The sequence below is a fragment of the Atractosteus spatula genome, chromosome 23, assembly GCF_055471065.1.
Source record: "Atractosteus spatula isolate fAtrSpa1 chromosome 23, fAtrSpa1.hap1, whole genome shotgun sequence".
Classification (NCBI taxonomy): domain Eukaryota; kingdom Metazoa; phylum Chordata; class Actinopteri; order Semionotiformes; family Lepisosteidae; genus Atractosteus; species Atractosteus spatula.
Window position 1 is genome coordinate 17,350,009 of NC_142728.1, and position 23,486 is coordinate 17,373,494.

General features: G+C 52.6%; 1 protein-coding gene across 1 annotated transcript; it reads right to left on the reverse strand.

Moving 5' to 3' along the window:
- Window positions 1–171: 171 nt before the first annotated feature.
- Window positions 172–23,321, reverse strand: mamdc4 (MAM domain containing 4). Its single transcript, XM_088940417.1, has 28 exons — window positions 23,120–23,321; window positions 21,480–21,587; window positions 20,770–20,922; window positions 20,230–20,352; window positions 18,537–18,767; window positions 18,256–18,384; window positions 18,006–18,164; window positions 17,405–17,505; window positions 16,893–17,051; window positions 16,091–16,181; window positions 11,220–11,369; window positions 10,940–11,029; window positions 8,991–9,128; window positions 8,704–8,831; window positions 8,484–8,595; window positions 8,113–8,217; window positions 7,750–7,884; window positions 7,326–7,456; window positions 7,026–7,245; window positions 5,471–5,608; window positions 5,258–5,382; window positions 3,481–3,571; window positions 3,044–3,193; window positions 2,507–2,632; window positions 2,234–2,355; window positions 1,896–2,004; window positions 1,553–1,725; window positions 172–1,464 (listed from the first exon to the last, which is right to left on the reverse strand). Exons 1-28 carry the CDS (start codon window positions 23,295–23,297, stop codon window positions 1,420–1,422), a joined length of 3,720 nt encoding a protein of 1,239 aa, XP_088796543.1. The 5' UTR covers window positions 23,298–23,321; the 3' UTR covers window positions 172–1,419.
- Between the last annotated feature and the right edge of the window lie 165 nt (window positions 23,322–23,486).

Here is a 23,486-nt window from a genome sequence, read left to right on the forward strand (position 1 = left end):
TTTAGTTTTTAGGATGATAAAATAATTAACCTGCTGTGGAGCTGAACTGGCCATCTAGTGACCCCAGAGGTAGGAAGTGGACGTTCCTTTTGGAATTACTCTTGGTTGTTTCTCGTGAAACTACCCCAGCACACAAATACAAATACAGAGTATGCAATGATGGACAATGTGTTATTTTTTCATGCTTTATTGAGTCTGAAATTAGTAATTTTTCTGCAAACTGTTACAATGGGCAGTATTGGTGACCACAGTCAGTGCTGTGGCCCTGTTCTCTGTACCTAGGAGATGAGAAAAGTACAGCCATTGAAGATATAAAAAACTTAATCTTTATGCTACTGAAATGTACTCAAGATCATAAGTCATTGTTATAATTGCACCATTACTGAATGATAATTATCGCCATAATAACCTGAGGCTGAGACCATCGCAACAACTGGCCACACCCCCATGATACAGCTCCGCCTCCGTCACCAGGGTCTCCTCTGCCCACCTGCATTGCCATGGTCCACTGCAGCCGGCACTGTGCAGGTGAGCTCGGTCAGCCTCGCGGCGCCGCAGTCTGCATCAATGTGGGTGCACACGAGTCTGTGTGCGGGTGCGAGTGTGAGCACGGGTCAGTGCGTGAGTCTGCACGAGTCTGAGTCTTTGAGCGCAAGTTCGTGGGTATGAACCCGAGTGTGAGTCTCTGTGTGTGAGTGCGAGTCTGAGTGTGAGTGTGTTAGTCTGTGCGAGTCGGAGTGTGAGCACGAGTTTGTGAGCATAAGTGTGTCTGAGCGTGAGTGTGTAAGCATGACTGTGAGAGCACAAGTCTGAGTGTGACTGTGTGTGAGCATGACGGTGAGTGTGAGCACAAGTGTGCAACTCGGTGTGAGTGCAGGTGTGAGTGCAAGTGTGGGTGAATGAGTGTGAGTCTTTGCGTGACCAGGAGTCTGAGTGAGCGAGTGTCTATCTGTGCTTATGTGCGAGATGCATGCAAGTGTGTCCAAGTACAAGTCTGAGGGCATGTGTGTAGCTGAGCGTGAGTCCAAGTGTCCGTGTGTGAGCATGTGTGCAAGTCTGCGTGTCTGCATGCGAACAAGTCTGATTACGAGTCTGAACATGTCTGTGTGAGACTGAGAGTGTCTTGAGTGCAAGGCTGTGTGAGCGTGAGTTCGTCTTTGTGTGAGCACAAGTGTTTGAGCGTGTGTGTGCATACTACAAGTCTGAGTGTCAGCACGTCAGTGAGTCTGTGTGTGTGTGTGGCTGAGTGCGTCTGTGTGTGTGAGTGCGAGTCTGTGGGTGTGTCTGTGTGTGAGCGTGTCTGCAGCCCATAGGGGGCAGCCTGCAGGTGACACAAGCAGTTCTCCTGCTGTGGTGTCACCCAGTTGAATGAAGGTGCCTCCAGGAGGCACATCAAAGCAAAGGCACTGTCCTGCCCCCCTACTGCTCCGGTGCCAGGCTCATGGGTGCAATATTCACCCTGTCCTGTAGAGGGAGAGCAGGGTCAGTCACTCATGCATGTCTGTCTTGCAAAGCAGGGATAAGAGAAATGGGGATGTGCAGGCGGCCTCACCTGGTCGGAGCTGGAGTAAGTGATGTTATTGAAGCTCATTTCCGGAGTGTGGCTCGGTGCTGCCCCCTGGCGGTGATGCAGGTAGAAGACGAGCAGTACGGCCAGTGTGGCTAGGAGCAGGAGTAGGATGATGATGGACGCCACAATGCCAGCTGTGCTGTCAGGAGGCTCAGCTGTGCGGAGAGAGGGGGAGAGTGAGCGAATGCCCATCTGCTCCCACCTGCAGCAGACACAGGCAGGACGGGGACACACCAAAGATCAGGCTGGCATGGGGAAACTATCAGCAGTGACATTCACCTCGTCTAACACCACTCGGAGGGCATAAGAAGGAGAGCAGTCTGACCTGAGGAGGGTGGGTCTGTCTGCTCTCCAGGGCAGTTCACACCGGGGGTGTAGATGATGTCATCCAGAGCCTGGACTCCTGAGTGACCCTTGACCCCCTCAAACACAATCTGAGAAAGAATGTGCAAGAGAGCACATTAACATCACAGTCAACAAGACCACAGGGTACACAGAAACTCAGTGCTTCATTTACTTAATTTCAATCTTTTTTTTTACTCCCATTTCATAAGGGGAATCCAATATAATAGGTGTTTCTGAGATGGCCTTGAAGGCCAGAGTCATGGGAAAAAAAGCTATGGAGGTGGAGGTACAAACTGAGCATCACTACTGTCCTCTCACCTGGTACTCCCTCTCGCTTCTGATGAGGACATCATAGCGTGTCCACTGCTCGGCACCCTCCACCCGAAAGAGCTCCACAACCTCCCCCGCGGACAGCAAGACCACACGGAGCTGCCCCTCGTCTGCAACATACACAGAGTACAACTGAGTGGGTGGGAGCTGCTCCCAGACAGGTGTGCTATCAGGTCGCAGGGAGAGAGGTGTGCAGTCGGGGCCCAGGGAGAGGACAGGGGTGCAGTCGGGGCCCAGGGAGAGGAGAGGTGTGGTTCTTACACAGGGGGTTCCGGTATGCCCAGAACCGGAGACAGGTGCCACGTGTTGGGGGCAGGTGTGGACTCAAGAGCCAGGCCTTCTGCCCTGCTGTCTCCCGGGGGCTGCTGGGCAGAAACAGGAAGTGACCTGTGGGGGCAGAGGGACTCCTTCAGAGAACAACTTCCAGGGCAGGGAGAGTGAGAAAAAAATAACTGCCAGCCTCCATCAGACTTTCACTGACTGCGAGTTGACAACTGATAGGCTTTCACAAGTGCTGCAGAATAACCAAGACCTGGCAATCAGTACGGAGCTGTAGGCTAGATTTCATTTTAACAGGAGATGTAAGAATATGTTAACCCTTTATTACAGGTGCTGTAAGGTGACTAAACTGCGTGAGCCCCAGGGTGCTGTAGGTCACTGTGAGGACTCATGAGCATGACGCTCTGCACCTGCAGCACAAGACCTTTACAATCCTGCCAGCATGGGGCTCCGGCAGCCTGCAGTATGGCTTACCCCCCAATACTAAGAGTAAAAGTACAGTCACAGGGATGGGGTTACCGTGCACATTGCCCAGGCTGTGGTCATGTGGGGGGGTGGGGTACTGCCTCTCCACCTCGGTGCTGGTCCAGTCCCAGTCCAGCTGGTCCAGCTTGGGGTTCTGGGTGTTAGTCCAGCTGCACATCCCTCTCTCAAAGTCACACTCCGAGTCTGGAGGAGAAGGGCTGGGTTATTACTCCGCTGAAGCAGGATGGACCCCACAGGACAGACACAGCTGCTGTCTTGTGCAGCCCTGGTGACACAGGGTTCCTGTATAACAGTCCTGTGAGAACGCCAGCTTTTACAACCTGCGTGTGAAAGGTCACGTGACCTCTGCTGTCCCAGATCAGTGGATCTGGACAAATCTGCTGTGCCAAGGGAGCCTGACCTGGTGGCCACTGTGACAGACTCGCCGATGGTTTCTCACTCCCTCACACTCGCAGCCACACTCTGCTCACCTGGCTCTGGACAGCTGTGAGGACTGAAGGTGATGTCATCGATGGCGATGTGTGTGCCGACGCCCCCCGCGCCCTCGGCCTCGAACACCAGCTGGAATGCACATCAGTGTTAGCATTGTACTGGTCAGCGTTATTACTGTAGAGTAAACAGAATTGTCATGGGCAATGAGACGCTAACGGTGAAAATGATCTTCCTCTCCGACTCCTTGGCTCCTGCTGCTCCTGCTGTAGTGAAACTCCATCCTCAGCTCCAGAGGAGCTGGACAGGTGAGCCCAGCTCCAGCCTGATCTTGTCAGGACTCGGGAACACAGCCCGGGAGACCTCCAGGGAAAACCAGGCTGCCACTGTAAGTGATGTTGGGGACCTTTTCCACTGCCCCTGTACAGTGAGAGGAGACACTGCAGGCTGTGGGAGGTGCCAGTACTGCAGTTGATACTGTTAAAGCTTTTGCTGACTGAGAAGTGTCTCTTAGATTTTAGATAAAGTTTGTGACACTGGGCAGTGTAAACACTTCTAGCTTCAACTAGAGAGGATGTTTGTTGAGATGTGGGGGTCCCCTGAGCAAACACTTGTAAAGTTTATAGCTTGGTAAACCTAGGTAAGTTGTGGGTTAATGATGGTCAATGAGTAGTACAGAAACACACAATATAAGATCACATTAAGAGCACAAGGACAAAAAGAAGCAGGGAAGAAGGAGAGGACAGGAGAGAAGAGATGAGTCCTGAGGAGTTGGAACTTGAAACTTGCACCAGGCGAGAGCTCCTACTCCTCCAAAACCTGACTAGGGCGAAGTATTTGAACGTTATCAGAGAAAGTTTGCTATTCTGTGTTTTTAGGGATTCCTGGGTAAAAGATGCCTGCATAGGATGCATTTTCTAGAACAGGGAGATAGGCTCCCATTTATTTGGTGGCATCTGGGGTGCACAGAGATTAAACTGCAGGTTGTATCGCATTTATTTAGTAAGGCAGTTTATCTCTTAATGCCCACAGAGGCCAAATAAGAGTTTCATACTTTATCAGAAGTCGGTGGGATTTCTCTTATTAGAATGTTAGGCCTCTGAAATGCCTTGTCTGTAAATACTGTCTATAGATAAACTTGTGTGTCGTATGTTTTGTTGTGTGTAGTGTAGGTTGTGTTTTGTCATTGTAATAAATATGTTTAACTAAGTTTGCCTGGATTATTACTCCTCTCATCAAAGCTCTGCCAGAGAATACAAAATTCATGTCTCTAATTATACCAACCGTTCAAGTATATTCTGAAGAAATCATTTAAAATTTAGGGTTATGAAAAATTATTTTACTTATTAACTTGACTGCTTGGTCCAATCCTGATTTTCACCATTTTTGTAACGATATGTTAAACCGAGGTCCTGACTAGCTGACAATTAAAGATCCCAGAGCACTGTAAGAGCAGGGGAGTTAACCTTGGCCTCCTGGTTAAATGCTACTATAAATCTGCATAATCTGACTTCCCTAAACTGCCCCTCCCTCAATCAGTGAAGCAATTTCTCAGTCCTCCCCTGATCTGCTTTATAATGGGGGCTGCAGGTGCAGAATGGCTTCCCCACATCACAGTGCTGCACTGCAGTGGTGGATGAAGGCCCCTCCCCTCCACAGGGGACCATGCAAACCACACAGGCGGCTGGAATCAGTGAAGCAGCAACAGGTTTTCACACGTGACTCTCTGCCGCCTCTTAGTGGACAATCCCTTGTGTTGCAGCTAATTCCACAGCTGAGAAGCTCTGATTTAATAGGTGCTTTCGGGGTGTAGCTTACCTGCCAGTCCCTGCTGGTGACAATGTTGCCATTGGCGTGACGCCAGTCCTCACCCTGAGAGATGCCGTCGGAAAAGATTTCCACTCTGTCCCCGTCCACCTCCTGCACAAAGACCCTGAGGGACCCTGCAAAACAGCAGCACAACAGTCACTGTGCCATCAGCACAGAGCATCACTGCATTCATATTTAATTAGTGAATATCGGTCATCTCACCTGGCTTCTCTCCGCCTACATGGTACCAGAACTGCACACACTCAGGCCTCAGGGGGGCGCTCCTCACAGCAGAGCTGAGTGTCGTGGTGCAGCCGCTGGGCAGGACCTCCCTGCTGGTGTCTGCGATCATGTAGAACCCTGGAGGCAGACGCACAGTGAGCCTGACACACACCTGGTGCTGCTGCAGCTGATGTACCCAAACCTGGCCTAGTTACTAGGCTTAACTGGCAACACCCATCGAGTGTTCCTCAATTTTCAGGATCTGATGAACGAAACAAAATTATTGTGTAATAAAATAATAAAGTGTAATACATCAAGGGTGGACAAAATATTAGGGACATCTAGTTTAATAAGCAAGACTTATTGGCAGGCACAGTCCCAGCTCCTCCCCTGTCCAGCACAGAGCTGATCTCACATGCCAGAGCCCTCCTCCCCCTCTGCTGAGGGCTGCTGGGAGCAGGGAGCTGACTGGGCTGCCTGAACCTCGTGGACTGAGCGCTGTGTCCTGCTGCTCACAGACACCTGACATGGCTTTCTGCAGGACAGAGTTAACACAGGAGACATGGTGGCCTTCTCCGTCGGTCCGTCAGCCTGAGCTCCATGAAGTTGGCCCCCTACAAACAGCACGAACGATGAAACCCACCTCATTCGTTAGTGCTGCGTTTGTCCCTTAAAGTTTAAATATTTGGTACTTTTAATTGCTTTGATGTGCATATTTAAAAAGATCACAATGAGAAACTGGTTACTTTTTCAGATTCAAACAAGGGACACAACTACGAAATATTAAGACTTGCTAGTTTAAATCTTTTTTAAGAACATGCAATTGTTTGCTAATGTTCACTTTTTAAGGCTCAACCTGCAACTCTTCTGATTAGGATATGATATTGGAGATAAATTTAATTTTCCTGTTCACAAAAATGCACAGAGGATTTTGGTATTAAATGCAAAATCAACAAACCAACAGAACTGAACTGACGGGGTCACTGGAGGTCAACGTCACCGGACATGGTCATGTGATTACCCGAAAAAGGCGGCGCTATATCTCGGGAACGAAAGCAACTGGTTAAGCTACTTTGAACACCAAAAAACACAGTGCCAACGAAAGAGACTGGTTCGGATACCCTGCGACGTTGTACGTCACATCCCCGAAAAAACAAGGCGCTATACCTCAGAACACAAAAGCAGCACAAACGCTACTTTCAACGGCACAAACGCAGCACTAATGAATGAGGTGGGTTTCATCACTTGTGCTTTTGTAGGGGGCAACTTCATGGAGCTATCGGCCTGCTGTGGTCACAAGCACCACGGTGATGGACTGTGCAGAACAGACGGGGACGGGGGATCAAGAGGGGGACAGAGAGAGAAGGAAAGCAGAGAGAGCAAGGAAGCCATGAAGACAGCGAGAGAGAGGGAGAGCGACAGGTTTAACCCCAGATAAGAGAGATGAGAACAAATACTCGGTTACAAGGAAGGCCGGGCCAAGCAGCCGCATCATTCTAGCACAGACAGCACAGCGGCATCAACCCTTCCAGCAGAGACAGGGAGAGCGTCGTACCGGTCTCAGTGCCCAGGCTGTGGTCTGCTCCCGGCCCGTGGGAGATGGACCCGGAGACTCGGTTCTGCCAGACCCAGCGCTCGGCGCCGGTGGAGGAGAACTCGCAGGCGGAGGCGTCGAAGGAGCAGCTGGTGTGGGCGGGGCAGGGCTGCGAAAGAACCATGACGTCGTCCACCGCTACACGGCCGTCGTAGCCGTCGCGCACGGCCTCCAGCACCAGCTGCGAGAGGAGGAGCGAGACGTGAGAGAGACGGACAACTGTGCAGAGGGGGGACTTGGAAGAGTGGTGCGGCAGGGTACCTGGAAGTTTCCAGAGGACGGGGCAATGGGACAGTTGCCAAGGTGCCAAGTGTTGCCATGAGCGCCTCTTCTAGTCCACAGGACAGTCTCGGCGCCATCACTGTGCCAGCGCAGCTTCACACTGAGAGAGCCTGCAGGGGGTCATGTCCACTGATACACCTGTACTGTACACGCCTGTCAGTGTTGTCTTAACTGTATCTGTAACGGCTCCATTAATGCTGAATCTTGGATACAGAGCCTGACCAATGGGATAGTGCAAACTGTGTCTTCCATACTTACAGACAGTGCAGTTCAACAGCTGATCTGACTCTCCTTCACCACCTCCTCTCTCTCTCTTCACCCCCCTCCCAGCCCTATCCCCCCCACCCGCCTTCTCCCCCCTCCATCTCGCCTACTTTCTCAGCTCCTTATCTCCATCTCTCACCAGTCTGGGGTCCATACAGCAGGTACCAGAAGGACAGGCAGATGCTGGAGCTAGAATGGGACTGAGGGAACGTGAGCAGCCGTCCGGTGAGCCCTCGGAGAGATGGAGACCACATGGGCACCGACACACTGACACCTGGACACAGAGAGACACCATGGGCACCGACACACTGACACCTGGACACAGAGAGACACCATGGGCACTGACACCTGGACACAGAGAGACCACATGGGCACCGACACACTGACGCCTGGACACAGAGAAACACCATGGGCACCGACACGCAGACGCCTGGACACAGAGAGACACCATGGGCACTGAGAGCTGGGACAGTGAGGGTGCGGAGGGTAAGAGGCTGCATACCTGACCCGATGGTGTGATCAGACTCAGACTGGAGGTCCCAGTCGAAACTGTCTGCCTGGTCCTGGTACCACCCACACAGACCCGTCTCAAAGTTACAGGAAACCTCTGGGTGACAAAGAGATGGAGCTTCACAACACCGCACACACCACACCAATACAACACTTAATACAGTTTAAAAATACTACACACACCAGTACAACTCTTAACACAATTTCACAACACAACACTGCACACACCAGTACAACAGTTAACAATTCCACAACACTGAACAGTTATACAACATTGCACACTCCAGTACAAAACTTAACACAGTTACACAACATTAAACATAGCTGCACAACAGATACACAATTCCAAACACTGAAAGACACCTTTGCTGTTGACTGGCAAGTATTTAGTGTCGCAGTTCACAAACAGGAAGTCATCGACAGCAATCTTCTGAGTTTCAGGAAGAAATGCGTGGACGTGACCTCTGACCTCGATCTGTATGGGATCACATGAAGAAGAGAGAACAGCACACTTCACACACACGTGCTAACACACAGTTAGACACAGGCATGTGCACGCACGCACTCGCCCTGTGACACGGACCTGGAAGCCTCGTGGTCTTGCTCCGATGTAAAGGACCGCTTCGTGCCACTCCTCTGCGGCTCTCCGCTGATGCCACCCCTCTGACCGAGTGCCCAGGGCCTGGTCCACCACACTTACTGAAAGCACAGCTGGAACACAGAGGAGTGTGCACACAGTGAGCAGGAGAAACAGGAACACAGAGGAGTGTGCACACAGTGAGCAGGAGAAACAGGAGCAGAGACGAGTGTACACTCAGAGAGAGAGGTGTGAAAACAACTGAGCTGCAGTGCAGGTGAACACGGCTCTACCTGGCTGAGAGAAGTTTCCGGACAGCTGGTAAGAAAAGTGCAGGCTGCAGGAGGGCCCGGAGGGTCCGAGGATGGGGCTCAGAGCCTGGGCATCACCGAACCCCTGTCCCAGGGCAGGACCCACAAACATGTAACGTCCTGAGGGGAGAGAGTCAGCAGAGCATGAATACAGGAATGTAATAAATGGACCTAATGTGCCCCAATGTATCAAAACTTACACAAAATGTACCCGAACGTACCTGAAAGTACCCAAACATTCCCAAATCTACCCGAATGTATCTGTACAATAAAGATGTATTAATCTACCTTTATACACCTGATCAGATCCATACAGACACCTGTCTACCTTTATACACTTGGACATATACTGTACATATATATATGCTAACAAATATGCTGTATATTCATATATGTACACATATCCAAATATATACACATGCATATACTGTACCTGTCTAACTTTTTCCATTAGCCCAGGATATATCCATACAAAAATACACCTCTCTCCTTTATACAACTGGACATATCCATACAGTGGATATAAAAAGTCTACACACCCTTATGGAAATTGCAGAGTTTTGTGATGTAAAGCCAGAAATCAAGATAAATCACGTCAGACATTTTTCCATCTTTAAAACCTACAACACCCTGGTTGCATAAGTGAGCACCCCCCCCCCAACTAATACTTTGTAGAAGCACCTTTTGCATTTATTACAGCAGTAAGTCTTTGTGAATAAGTATCTATCAACTTTGGACTTTGCAACACCTGGACTTTGCAATTTTATCCCACTCTTCCTTGCAAAAAAGTTCAAGCTCCTTCATATTGCCAGACGATCTCCTGTGCACAGCCCTCTTTGGCTTTTACATCACAAAAACCTGCAATAACGGTGTGTAGACTATATATATCCACTGTATACATACATATCTCTGCCTTTACACACCTAATCACATCCACATACATATGCACACCTATCTACCTTGTACAACTGAACATACCCATATACACTTGCACAAGCTCTTCTTCCTTTATACATCTGGACATCCATTTACATATACACACCTGCCTACCTGTCTACACCTGGGCAGAATCATACACATATAATAATAATAATAATTGGTTACACTTAAATAGCGCTTTTCTGGACACTCCACTCAAAGCGCTTTACAGGTAATGGGGACTCCCCTCCACCACCACCAATGTACAGCATCCACCTGGATGATGCGACGGCAGCCATAGTGCGCCAGAACGCTCACCACACATCAGCTATCAGTGGGGAGGAGAGCAGAGTAATGAAGCCAACTCATAGAGGGGGATTGTTAGGAGGCCATGATTGATAAAGATGGGAAATTTGGCCAGGACACCAGGGTACACCCCTAGTCTTTTCGAGAAACGCCCTGGGATTTTTAATGGCCACAGAGAGTCAGGACCTCAGTTTTACGTCTCATCCGAAGGACGGCGCCTGTTTACAGTATAGTGTCCCCGTCACTACACTGGGGCATTAGGACCCACACGAGCCGCAGGGTGAGCGCCCCCTGCTGGCCCCACTAACACCTCTTCCAGCAGCAACCTTAGTTTTTCCCAGGAGGTCTCCCATCCAGGTACTGACCAGGCTCACACCTGCTTAGCTTCAGTGGGTTGCCAGTTGTGAGTTGCAGGGTGATATGGCTGCTGGATATCCATATCCATCATATCCATCTCCCTTTATTCACTTGGACACATCCATATAGTCACATCTGTCTACCTTTAAACACCTGTGCATATCCCTCAACATACACACCTGTGTAATTTTATACCTGGAAATATCCATAAATATATCCAAGCATATACAGGACATACACATATGTCTACCTTTATGCACCTGATCACATCCATATTTGTGTGGATATGGATACACATACATAGTTGTGTATGTGATGTCCCCATGTGGTGTATTTGAACAGTGCAATACCTTGTGAGGAGTTGGTGGTCACTGTCCACTCCAGTGTCCCCACACTGCGGTCTGTCCAGCCCCTACTGCTGGTCTCAAAACTGGTGTTACCTATAAAGCTTAAAAAGTTGAGTCACTTGGGAAAGGGACAGTGTCACACTACATCACAGCGACGCACAGGAAGCTGTAAACTTGGAACAGGCCATGCTGGGACAGGGGAAGACACAACGGAGAAGAAAGGGTGGGGAACAGGAAAGTGGGAAACAGAGAAAGCTACACGGGAAATGGGAAGACCACTCACCACACTCGGTCTCATCGGAGCCATCCGGGCAGTCCGGAGCGAAGTCACAGACCCGGTCCTGCTGCACACAGCCCCCCTTGGCACACTCAAACTGCCCCACCTCACAGGATGCGTGGTGTGGGGGGATCTTGGGCAACAAGGGAGGAGGCTCTGTGGGGAGAGGGGCAAGTTAGTTATACTGTCACATCTTCTGCCAGGACATCAGGGGGGGCCACAGAGAACCAGCACCAACCCCACTGTTCTCAGTCCAGCTCAGACTGACTCCATGCGGATGTCTGTCTAATGACGGAGCATGTCTTGCAGTGCAGCAGAAAGTGTGCGTCTCTATTTACCTCTCCCTTCTAGCATCAGAAGCACAGCCTGTCCTTCCTGGATAGCCAGGCCTGCCTGTCCAGTTCTTATGGCCAGTCTGTGGTCACTGAGCCTGTCCTTCCTGGATAGCCAGGCCTGCCTGTCCAGTTCTTATCGCCAGGCTGTGGTCACTGAGCCTGTCCTCTCTGGATAGCCAGGCCTGCCTGTCCAGTTCTTATCGCCAGGCTGTGGTCACTGAGCCTGTCCTCTCTGGATAGCCAGGCCTGCCTGTGTCCAGTTCTTACAGCCAGGCTGTGGTCACTGAGCCTGTCCTCTCTGGATAGCCAGGCCTGCCTGTGTCCAGTTCTTACAGCCAGGCTGTGGTCACTGAGCCTGTCCTCTCTGGATAGCCAGGCCTGCCTGTGTCCAGTTCTTATGGCCAGGCTGTGGTTACTGAACCTGTCCTCTCTGGATAGCCAGGCCTGCCTGTGTCCAGTTCTTATGGTCAGGCTGTGGTCACTGAGCCTGTCCTCTCTGGATAGCCAGGCCTGCCTGTCCAGTTCTTATGGCCAGGCTGTGGTCACTGAGTCTGTCCTCTCTGGATAGCCAGGCCTGCCTGTGTCCAGTTCTTATGGCCAGGCTGTGGTCACTGAGTCTGTCCTCTCTGGATAGCCAGGCCTGCCTGTGTCCAGTTCTTATGGTCAGGCTGTGGTCACTGAGCCTGTCCTCTCTGGATAGCCAGGCCTGCCTGTCCAGTTCTTATGGCCAGGCTGTGGTCACTGAGTCTGTCCTCTCTGGATAGCCAGGCCTGCCTGTGTCCAGTTCTTATGGCCAGGCTGTGGTCACTGAGCCAGGCTGTGGTCACTGAGCCTGTCCTCTCTGGATAGCCAGGCCTGCCTGTGTCCAGTTCTTATGGCCAGGCTGTGGTTACTGAACCTGTCCTCTCTGGATAGCCAGGCCTGCCTGTGTCCAGTTCTTATGGTCAGGCTGTGGTCACTGAGCCTGTCCTCTCTGGATAGCCAGGCCTGTCTGTCCAGTTCTTATGGCCAGGCTGTGGTCACTGAGCCTGTCCTCTCTGGATAGCCAGGCCTGCCTGTGTCCAGTTCTTATGGCCAGGCTGTGGTCACTGAGCCAGGCTGTGGTCACTGAGCCTGTCCTTCCTGGATAGCCAGGCCTGCCTGTGTCCAGTGCTTATGGCCAGGCTGTGGTCACTGAGCCTGTCCTCTCTGGATAGCCAGGCCTGCCTGTCCAGTTCTTATGGCCAGGCTGTGGTTACTGAACCTGTCCTCTCTGGATAGCCAGGCCTGCCTGTGTCCAGTTCTTATGGTCAGGCTGTGGTCACTGAGCCTGTCCTCTCTGGATAGCCAGGCCTGCCTGTCCAGTTCTTATGGCCAGGCTGTGGTCACTGAGTCTGTCCTCTCTGGATAGCCAGGCCTGCCTGTGTCCAGTTCTTATGGCCAGGCTGTGGTCACTGAGCCAGGCTGTGGTCACTGAGCCTGTCCTTCCTGGATAGCCAGGCCTGCCTGTGTCCAGTGCTTATGGCCAAGCTGTGGTCACTGAGACTGTCCTCTCTGGATAGCCAGGCCTGCCTGTGTCCAGTTCTTATGGTCAGGCTGTGGTCACTGAGCCTGTCCTCTCTGGATAGCCAGGCCTGCCCATCCAGTTCTTATGGCCAGTCTGTGGTCACTGAGCCTGTCCTTCCTGGATAGCCAGGCCTGCCTGTCCAGTTCTTATGGCCAGGCTGTGGTCACTGAGCCTGTCCTCTCTGGATAGCCAGGCCTGCCTGTGTCCAGTTCTTATGGCCAGGCTGTGGTTACTGAACCTATCCTCTCTGGATAGCCAGGCCTGCCTGTGTCCAGTTCTTATGGTCAGGCTGTGGTCACTGAGCCTGTCCTCTCTGGATAGCCAGGCCTGCCTGTGTCCAGTTCTTATGGCCAAGCTGTGGTCACTGAGCCAGGCTGTGGTCACTGAGCCTGTCCTCTCTGGATAGCCAGGCCTGCCTGTCCAGTTCTTATGGTCAGGCTGTGGTCACTGAGCCAGGCTGTGGTCACTGAGCCTGTCCTCTCTGGATAGCCAGGCCTGCCTGTCCAGTTCTTATGGTCAGGCTGTGGTCACTGAGCCAGGCTGTGGTCACTGAGCCTGTCCTCTCTGGATAGCCAGGCCTGCCTGTCCAGTTCTTATGGTCAGGCTGTGGTCACTGAGCCTGTCCTCTCTGGATAGCCAGGCCTGCCTGTCCAGTTCTTATGGCCAGGCTGTGGTCACTGAGTCTGTCCTCTCTGGATAGCCAGGCCTGCCTGTGTCCAGTTCTTATGGCCAGGCTGTGGTCACTGAGCCTGTCCTCTCTGGATAGCCAGGCCTGCCTGTGTCCAGTTCTTATGGCCAGGCTGTGGTTACTGAACCTGTCTTCTCTGGATAGCCAGGCCTGCCTGTGTCCAGTTCTTATGGTCAGGCTGTGGTCACTGAGCCTGTCCTCTCTGGATAGCCAGGCCTGCCTGTCCAGTTCTTATGGCCAGGCTGTGGTCACTGAGCCTGTCCTCTCTGGATAGCCAGGCCTGCCTGTCCAGTTCTTATGGCCAGGCTGTGGTCACTGAGCCTGTCCTCTCTGGATAGCCAGGCCTGCCTGTCCAGTTCTTATGGCCAGGCTGTGGTCACTGAGCCTGTCCTCTCTGGATAGCCAGGCCTGCCTGTCCAGTTCTTACGGCCAGACTGTGGTCACTGGGCCTGTCCTCTCTGGATAGCCAGGCCTGCCTGTCCAGTTCTTATGGCCAGTCTGTGGTCACTGAGCCTGTCCTCTCTGGATAGCCAGGCCTGCCTGTCCAGTTCTTATGGCCAGACTGTGGTCACTGAGCCTGTCCTCTCTGGATAGCCAGGCCTGCCTGTGTCCAGTTCTTATGGCCAAGCTGTGGTCACTGAGCCAGGCTGTGGTCACTGAGCCTGTCCTCTCTGGATAGCCAGGCCTGCCTGTCCAGTTCTTATGGTCAGGCTGTGGTCACTGAGCCTGTCCTCTCTGGATAGCCAGGCCTGCCTGTCCAGTTCTTATGGCCAGGCTGTGGTCACTGAGTCTGTCCTCTCTGGATAGCCAGGCCTGCCTGTGTCCAGTTCTTATGGCCAGGCTGTGGTCACTGAGCCTGTCCTCTCTGGATAGCCAGGCCTGCCCGTCCAGTTCTTATGGCCAGTCTGTGGTCACTGAGCCTGTCCTTCCTGGATAGCCAGGCCTGCCTGTCCAGTTCTTATGGCCAGGCTGTGGTCACTGAGCCTGTCCTCTCTGGATAGCCAGGCCTGCCTGTGTCCAGTTCTTATGGCCAGGCTGTGGTTACTGAGCCTGTCCTCTCTGGATAGCCAGGCCTGCCTGTGTCCAGTTCTTATGGTCAGGCTGTGGTCACTGAGCCTGTCCTCTCTGGATAGCCAGGCCTGCCTGTGTCCAGTTCTTATGGCCAAGCTGTGGTCACTGAGCCAGGCTGTGGTCACTGAGCCTGTCCTCTCTGGATAGCCAGGCCTGCCTGTCCAGTTCTTATGGTCAGGCTGTGGTCACTGAGCCTGTCCTCTCTGGATAGCCAGGCCTGCCTGTCCAGTTCTTATGGTCAGGCTGTGGTCACTGAGCCTGTCCTCTCTGGATAGCCAGGCCTGCCTGTCCAGTTCTTATGGTCAGGCTGTGGTCACTGAGCCTGTCCTCTCTGGATAGCCAGGCCTGCCTGTGTCCAGTTCTTATGGTCAGGCTGTGGTCACTGAGCCTGTCCTCTCTGGATAGCCAGGCCTGCCTGTCCAGTTCTTATGGCCAGGCTGTGGTCACTGAGTCTGTCCTCTCTGGATAGCCAGGCCTGCCTGTGTCCAGTTCTTATGGCCAGGCTGTGGTCACTGAGCCAGGCTGTGGTCACTGAGCCTGTCCTCTCTGGATAGCCAGGCCTGCCTGTGTCCAGTTCTTATGGCCAGGCTGTGGTTACTGAACCTGTGTTCTCTGGATAGCCAGGCCTACCTGTGTCCAGTTCTTATGGTCAGGCTGTGGTCACTGAGCCTGTCCTCTCTGGATAGCCAGGCCTGCCCGTCCAGTTCTTATGGCCAGGCTGTGGTCACTGAGCCTGTCCTCTCTGGATAGCCAGGCCTGCCTGTCCAGTTCTTATGGCCAGGCTGTGGTCACTGAGCCTGTCCTCTCTGGATAGCCAGGCCTGCCTGTCCAGTTCTTATGGCCAGGCTGTGGTCACTGAGCCTGTCCTCTCTGGATAGCCAGGCCTGCCTGTTCAGTTCGTATGGCCAGGCTGTGGTCACTGAGCCTGTCCTCTCTGGATAGCCAGGCCTGCCTGTCCAGTTCTTATGGCCAGGCTGTGGTCACTGAGCCTGTCCTCTCTGGATAGCCAGGCCTGCCTGTGTCCAGTTCTTACAGCCAGGCTGTGGTCACTGAGCCAGGCTGTGGTCACTGAGCCTGTACTTCACTAGTATCCGTTTCTCTTTGTTGTCCTTCACTCTCCAGCTGCCTCTTGCTCTTAATGCACGTGTGTTCGATCCAAACTGACCCCTCATTTCCAGAGCTGATCCTGGCAGTATGTGGTGTATTGCTGGCTTTGCAAGGCATTGTGGTAACTCACCGCTGGAATTCCGGCAATTTGGAGACAGAATGAGGTCATCCAGAGCCACTCCACCATAGCCGCTGTCCCTCACTGACCCCACGATGAGAACCTGAGGACACAGAGAGCACTTAGAGAGATGGACCAGCACACTCACAGCCTCAACAGCTGTTCTCAGTTATAAAGCAGCTGTTTCTTTCCGGTTCAGCAGCAGCATCAAACACATGGTCGGCCTTTCTTGACACAATATCACAAAGAGCTGAATTCGTTAGATACACAATTGCTTCAGTGGCTTGCTTATGTGCTCAATTACAATACCAGTGAAACACAAATCAGAAGACGGAAACCACAGGACTGTAACAGGGCAGGACGTTTGAGAACTGTAAACAAGAGGCACTTCTATAGGGTTGTGGAGGTCTGGAAGAAGTTGTTCAACTACAATGCTGAAGCTCCTGTCTGGAATCATTCATGAAACAGCTGGAGGAGATCCTTGAATAGCCACCAGGAACCCCTTGATCTAGATGGTCCAAACTGCCTCAGTTGTCTGTAACCTCCCTCCTGTTCTCAAACTCATGAGTCACTGGGAGACTGGCCCTCCAGCAAGATTCTAAACGAATTTATTAAGTATAATAAATGAACGAGAATTATTCATTACAAATGTTTGTTAGGTAGCTATTCAGTCATTTTCTCAATAGCACATGGCTGTCGAAATCGCTCATTTTTAACCACTCCTTTGCAGTTATCTTTCCTGAGTATATACCCTAGACTCTAGACTCAGCCAGCAGAGTTTAAAATCTCTCACACAACCTCTCACTCTCAATACCTGGAAGGTGCTGTTGACGACAATGTCCACCTGACCTTTGAACCAGAGGTCACCATGGTTACCATCCTTGTGCCACACAGGCTTCAGGCTCTTAGGGGTTAAGATCAGCACAGACAGGACCCCGACACGGGGCCCAAAAAGGTGGGCATACAGCACCAACTGCAGGAGGAGCAAAAGGAGACGGAGTGAGAGAGACGGCGGGAGAGGACAGAAGTGAAAGAGAGGTGGCAGAGACGGAGGGGAGAGACGGGACAAGGAGAAAAGACCAGGAACCAAGAAACAGATGGACGAGGTCAGAAAGAGGGAGAGAGGTGAGGAAAACAGGGAGGACAAAGCTGCAGGGAGAGAAAGAGGGGTGGTGCAGATGAAGGGGGAGAGATAAGAGAGGACCAGACATGATGACTGTTAATAACTGAAAATAAAGCAATAACTTCCACTCCGTGAGTCCAAGACCAATCACAGGCAGCCACACAATCACAAGACCCATCACAGCCAATCACAGGCAGGCATACCGTGCAGGGATGCGTGCTATTGGTGGGCTCCAGGACTGGGCTATGCAGGTGTGTCCAATGAGCGCCATCACTCATTGGGCTGCTGATGTACAGGAAGTGCCCTGCAGAAGAGGAGAGGGTGTGTCAGTGTGTGAAGATTATCACTAGTAGAGAAGACTGGGAGTGCTTGTGCCAATCACGGCCCACAGAAGCTACGAGGCACGACAGCAGAGCACCTGCTTTGCTCACCATACAGTGAACTATGGTGGTGGTCCCTTATGTTAAAATTCAGAGAAATAAAATCATTCGGGCTAATCTTAAAACTTCTGGGGCTCAATGAAACGGGGCTATAACACAAACATCTACTGTATGTTCAAAACAGGAAGTAGATAATTTCCCTGGCTGCGAAGCTCTGAACAGGGACCCCATCAGCTCTCCACCTTCTCTAGATGGATCACTCGAGCAATGAACCAGAAACTGCTGACGCTGGCCACAGCTGGAAGAAACCACACTAGTTCCAAATCTATTCAAACGAGGAGGTATTAAAAAGAGGCCAGGCAGGACTCCAGACATAGTTTTAATTTGTTTTGTGCACCACCTGTTCTTAAAAAGGCTCTCGTACCTGCAACCGTGTTCAGCGTGTGATCTCTCCCGGGGCCAGCCTGCGGGTCAAAGGTCGCATACATCTGAGTCTGATTGATCCGGCTCCAGGACAGATTCGACTCCTTGCCCTGTGACCATTCGCAGGTGCCGTGCTCGAAGTCGCACTTCCTGTACTGGCCTGCAGAGCGAGACAGCAGGCAGAGTCACACATAGCTGTGCAGCGCCGAGCGCGCCCCCACCTCGTCTCCCCCAGAGCCCCCGCCTCTCACCGCAGAGCCCCTCGCTCTCGTCGCTGCCGTCCCCACAGTCGTCCGTCCCATCGCAGACCTGCTCCGCCCGCACGCAGCCCCCCCGCTGGCATGCCGTGGAGCCCCCCGGGCAGGAGTCCGGCTTCGGCTCTGAGACACGGAGAGGGAGGAGTCACAGAGAGCATGGACAGACTGGCCGAAAGACAAACAGTCCTGGCCTGGAGAAGAACTGACAGACGGACTGGTGGACAGGCTGGTGGACAGACAGATGGACAGAGAGGGACTGGTGGACAGGGACTGACCTGGCAGTGCACAGTTCCTGAACTCCAGGTGGTCGATGGCGACGTCTCCGGCCCGGATGAGGGCGCGCTCGGAGTGCAGACTCAGTGCAAACGGCCCGGCGATGCGCCCCAGGAAGAAAGAGGCGCGCCTCCAGCCCCGCACGCTGGAGCCGCCGGGACGCCACAGGACAGCGCTCCCGCCCCGCTGCGACACCTCCCCCCAGAGCGACGCGCTGCTCAGCCCGGTGTGGCCTGCGGACACGCAGAGAGAGAGCTGAGCTCCTGAGCACTGGGGAGCACTGGGCCCACTGGAGCGCAGGGGGTGAGCTGAGGCCTGAACCTCATGCTCAAAGACCCCCGCGGCCCGGGGAGAAACTCGCAACGACCCACCAGAGTGAGCTTGCCGGCGCAGGGGCTATGAGGGAAATTTAAATCCCGCTGGGGGGAAAAGAAGACACTTTTTACCTGCGTTCAATCAACTCCTTCGTTAGCGGCGCCTGTGTGTCCTTTCGTCCAGCGTTCCTGTTAGCGAGCGTCCGCCTCCCACCCTTACAGGCCGAGTTTCTAGCGCCCCCGTCACGAACCCTACAGCTACACCGCAAGAACTGTTCATTCTGTTAAAAAGTTAAGAGTAAATATCCGTACTCGTCGACACCATTTCTCCCTAAAGAGCAGCGTCCCGCTTACCCGCCTGTCAAGTTTAAATGGAGGAAGAAAGTGGTTTTACGGGGTGGCCCGGGCGTGTTCAGCTCCGCGGTCCCCGGTGCCGGTCCGCCCCCTCACGCCGGTTCGCTCTACCGGAGCCCGGACTCCCCCGGGGCGCCGGAGCGGCCGCCGGTCCGCCGGTTGTTCTCGAATATTCCGGCCGCGAGGAAGATCGGCACCGCGAACACCTGCGCTCGCGACTCGACCCGGCTCACGCGCGCCCTCTGCAGCTTCCCGCCAATGCCAGCCCGCGGCTGCGCGAGACACCACCTGCGTCAGCGCCGCCTCGGTCGAAGAAAGGAAACGGTGTCCCGCCGCCGAGATCGGGCGCCATTTTCTACTGGACACCTTGTACGAAAAACCCAGTTTGGGTTTCGGGGCGAAGGGCACTGAACAACACGGGTTCGGATTCGTCGCCTGACTCTTTACAAAAGTCATACTCAAGTGCGACTCGGGGGATAATTTCCAAACCCGCAGTCTGGAAAAGTTTTGTGCGGAAATCCTCCCTATGGACCCAAGAGCTGGAGAAGCAGCTCTGCGTTTCTCCCGCTTATCCTTGCGAAGGCGGGTTTTTTGTCACCTCTCACGACTTGTCGTTGTGCTCTTTCACACTTCAAGTATCTTAACTATTTTTCTTCTGGGGGGAAAAACACCATCTGTCATCATTAAATTGCTTTTATTTGCTTCAATTTATGTTCTATCTGCCAAGTAAATGACTGGAAAAAATAATTATGTTTCTTGCTGTTCTGTCAGGATTTAGCTTGGAATTCGCTTAAAATCGCATTCTGAGCGCAAAGTTATACAACTTAATTTTGTAAAAGTATTAAAAAATCTATACAAAACAACAACAATAATATAAGTACACATGCAAGGGATTAAATTTGTTTCAAACATCAATACCCTGGTGGGCATGAGGTGCTGCTGACACAGAAAGGCGTTTGTGTGAAAAGGTTTGGGAGTCACCACTGTAAAGACCTCTGTATACAGGCCAGCCTGCGTCAGCTCGTACCCGAGTCCCACATGAAGTAGCGGAGCCGGACCTCGCAGGTGGCAGCAGCCTGCTGCATGTTGGGAGACACCAGCAGGGCAACATCCGAGTCAGCACTGAGCCCCGCCACTGCCATGAACCAGCCTGCACGACACATGAGAAATACAGTCACCAGGGTTCAGTGTGTAACCTGTGTCAGAGCCCAGGGTGCAGTGTGTAACCTGTGTCAGAGCTCAGAGTGCAGTGTGTAACCTGTGTTAGAAATCAGAGTGCAGTGAGTAACCCATGTCAGAGCCCAGGGTGCAGTGTGTAACCTGTGTCAGAGCTCAGAGTGCAGTGTGTAACCTGTGTTAGAACTCAGAGTGCAGTGTGTAACCCGTGTCAGAGCCCAGGGTGCAGTGTGTAACCTGTGTCAGAGCTCAGAGTGCAGTGTGTAACCTGTGTTAGAACTCAGAGTGGAGTGTGTAACCCGTGTCAGAGCTCAGGGTGCAGTGTGTAACCCATGTCAGAGCTCAGGGTGCAGTGTGGAACCTGTGTCAGAGCCCAGAGTGCAGTGTGTACCTGCGTCAGTGCCCAGGGTGTAATCAGATGAAGGGCCGCTGTCCTGCAGTGTCTCTCCCCGTGTTCTGCGCTGCCAGATGTTCCCTGGATTAGACTTGTCCTTCCAGCCACAGCTCGAGACCTCAAAATCACACTCGAACCCTTTCCCATAGCCTGTGGGCACACACACCAGCACACACAGGGGTAGAATGGGTACAAGCAAAGAAGAAAACATCTGGACGGAACTAGACTGGACCCAAATGGAACGGATTGGACTGGTCTACACTTTTTACTAATTTAATTAAAATGGACATTGTTTACTTGGACTGGGTTAAACAGAACTGTCCTGGAATACACTAGAGTAGAGAAGACTGGACCAAGACTGGACCAAAATGGCCGGTATTGGTCCACATGGTACTGTTGTTGAATCCCAGACTATAGCCATGCAACTCTTGGATCCCACTGTAATGGACTGTTTACTGAAGAAAAGATCCGCAGTGCTTTGCTATACAGCACAAACGCAGAACGGTGGAATAAAACCAATTAATGTCCCTCCTCATTTGCCCCCCTCCCTGCTCTGCACCAGTACTGAGCAGCGAGCTGTATAAGAGTGTCTGAGGAGTGTGTGAGGGGCGTGCGTGTAGGGACAGCGAGCTCTAGGAGTGTGGGGTGTGAGTGCAGGGACAGCAAGCTATTCAAGAGTGTTTGAGGTGAGTGCGGGGCCTGCTCACCACAGTCCAGCTCGTCACAGCAGTCTGCCGAGTCACACCTGAAGTCACAGCGCCCCTCCAGGGGCGTCTGGCATGTGGTCCTGCCATCATGGAGCATCAAGCCAATCACTGTGCGACACCAGATAACACATCAGCCAATCACAGCTGTCCGAAAGCATCTGACGAAGACACCTGCCACGTCCTCTGTGCTGTGCAGGAACAGGTAACTGCTTCACCTCCTGAACTAAGGGGAAACTTCTGGGAGTCCGGATTTAGAGTCTGGAGCAGAATTCAGCCAAGACAACAGGGCCAACACTACCATGTCTCCAAACGTTAGAGTTATCCACTGGATTAGCAAGGTGGCAAAAACAGGAAATCAGCAATCTGAGGTTTTACCAGCCAGACAGACATGATGAATTAGAAAAATAATAAATGCATTTATTGCATTATCTCTTTCATCAGTACCGTTTATTTAAATCATCCCCGCAACTGGGCAAAACCAAGCTCCTTAGCAACAGGAGTCTCATGTTCTTCCCTGCTGCCCTCCCGTGTCTAAACTGCCCCCGACACGCCGCAGAGCGTCACAGACAGGCTGACGGGACACTTTCCTAACGGTTTATCAGTCGCCCTCGATCTCCAGCGTGTTTTATTGGAGATACCCGAAGTTTATGGGCTCAGAGTCCACAGGTTCAGTGAAACACTCCACGTGCTCAGAGCACATCCCACTGCCAGCCCTGGCATGCCATCCGATATCCACGATCCCCAGATCGCCCGGCACTACAGGCGCGGAGTCAGCAAACTACGTCTGCTGTGTCGTCTCTCACAGCGACAGTCACCTCTGCAGTAATAATCCCTGTGTTTACGTACAGGAGGGGACACCCCTGTGCTCAGCCTTTCTGCCCCAGCAGCCCCAGGCACACAGGCCAGGGGCAGGAGTGAGAACCCGCTGCACAAGGTGGACACCAGGGTTAACACCTTAACTCTTACCGGACTGTCAATCAGTGCAACAGAGATCACCTCTGCCTTCCCAGGGCGGTGTGCCTTGATCAACCCCCCAGTCACCCCCACCCCTGCTTCTTAAACTGTTTTCACACTTTATTTTCCTGCACCCTGTATAAAGAACAGCAGCAAAAAAAAACTCTAGTTTTCAGTCTCCCAGGTTTGCAAACCCAAGAACAGGAAGAGACTCCCAACATGAGAAAGCAGACAGTTCAGGGCCGGGACGTCCCATCCCGCTCCTGAAGTCTGCAGTGTCTACTGGGCTTTATTCCAGCACAAAACAACCCAAACCAGCTCGTTCCTGGCTGAACTGGACCAGTCTAACCAGGTGCTGCAGAAACTAGCAACCCTGCAGCTCCCTGAGTGGACAGTCCAGTGGACACCCCTGGCGCGCCGGGCCTCCTGCCTGCCCACACTGCTGCAGAGAGTTTAAAGGGCCTGTTTCTACAGAAGGAAAACGGAAAGAGGAGCAAGACTTTAGAAAAGGCTTGTAGCGAAGGCGACAGAGTCCCGGGAGGACGAACAGCAGTCTGCCCAGCTGTCTGAACAACAGGAAAAGGTGAAAGGTCAGAAGCAGCGAGAGGCTGCGCAGGTGTGAAACGCAGGCCAGTCCTGCAGCTGGAGCAGGACGAAGGGCTGGGTGCCAGGCCAGTCAATCTTACCCCTGCGTGTGGTGCACAGCAGCAGCAGGGAGAGCAGGAGCCCCCTGCAGTCATGGGCGCCCCCCATTCCGAGGACCTGGAGCAGGACTGTCCGAGCACAGCGATCCTGAGCAATCCCGCACTCTCTCCGCTTCCTTTCTGTCCCTTCCGCTCTGCGTCTCTCCTTCTCAATGAACATCCCTCCGATAACATCTGGACTTTAAAGCCATTGCCAGGGTTAATTAATACACACAGATAAGTGTAAACGCAGTCAGACCGGAGATGAAGTGCAATAATCTGGAATCCAGGTTGCTGATCAGTAAAAAAGCTCTGGGGTTATCTGTGGCTCTGGGGCTCACGTGACCTGCGGATCCAGCATGGGATAGGG

Bases quoted from the DNA above. Each gene is read 5' to 3' on its own strand.
- mamdc4 (XM_088940417.1), bottom strand. From the start codon at position 23,297: ATGTTCATTGAGAAGGAGAGACGCAGAGCGGAAGGGACAGAAAGGAAG. The intron at 8,218-8,483 runs GTGTCTTTCAGT...TTTGTCACCCAG, and splicing joins CTTGCCAGTCAACAGCAAAG to AGGTTTCCTGTAACTTTGAG. The intron at 5,609-7,025 runs GTACGACGCTCT...GTCTGCCTCCAG, and splicing joins CAGCCTGGGCACTGAGACCG to GGTTCTACATGATCGCAGAC.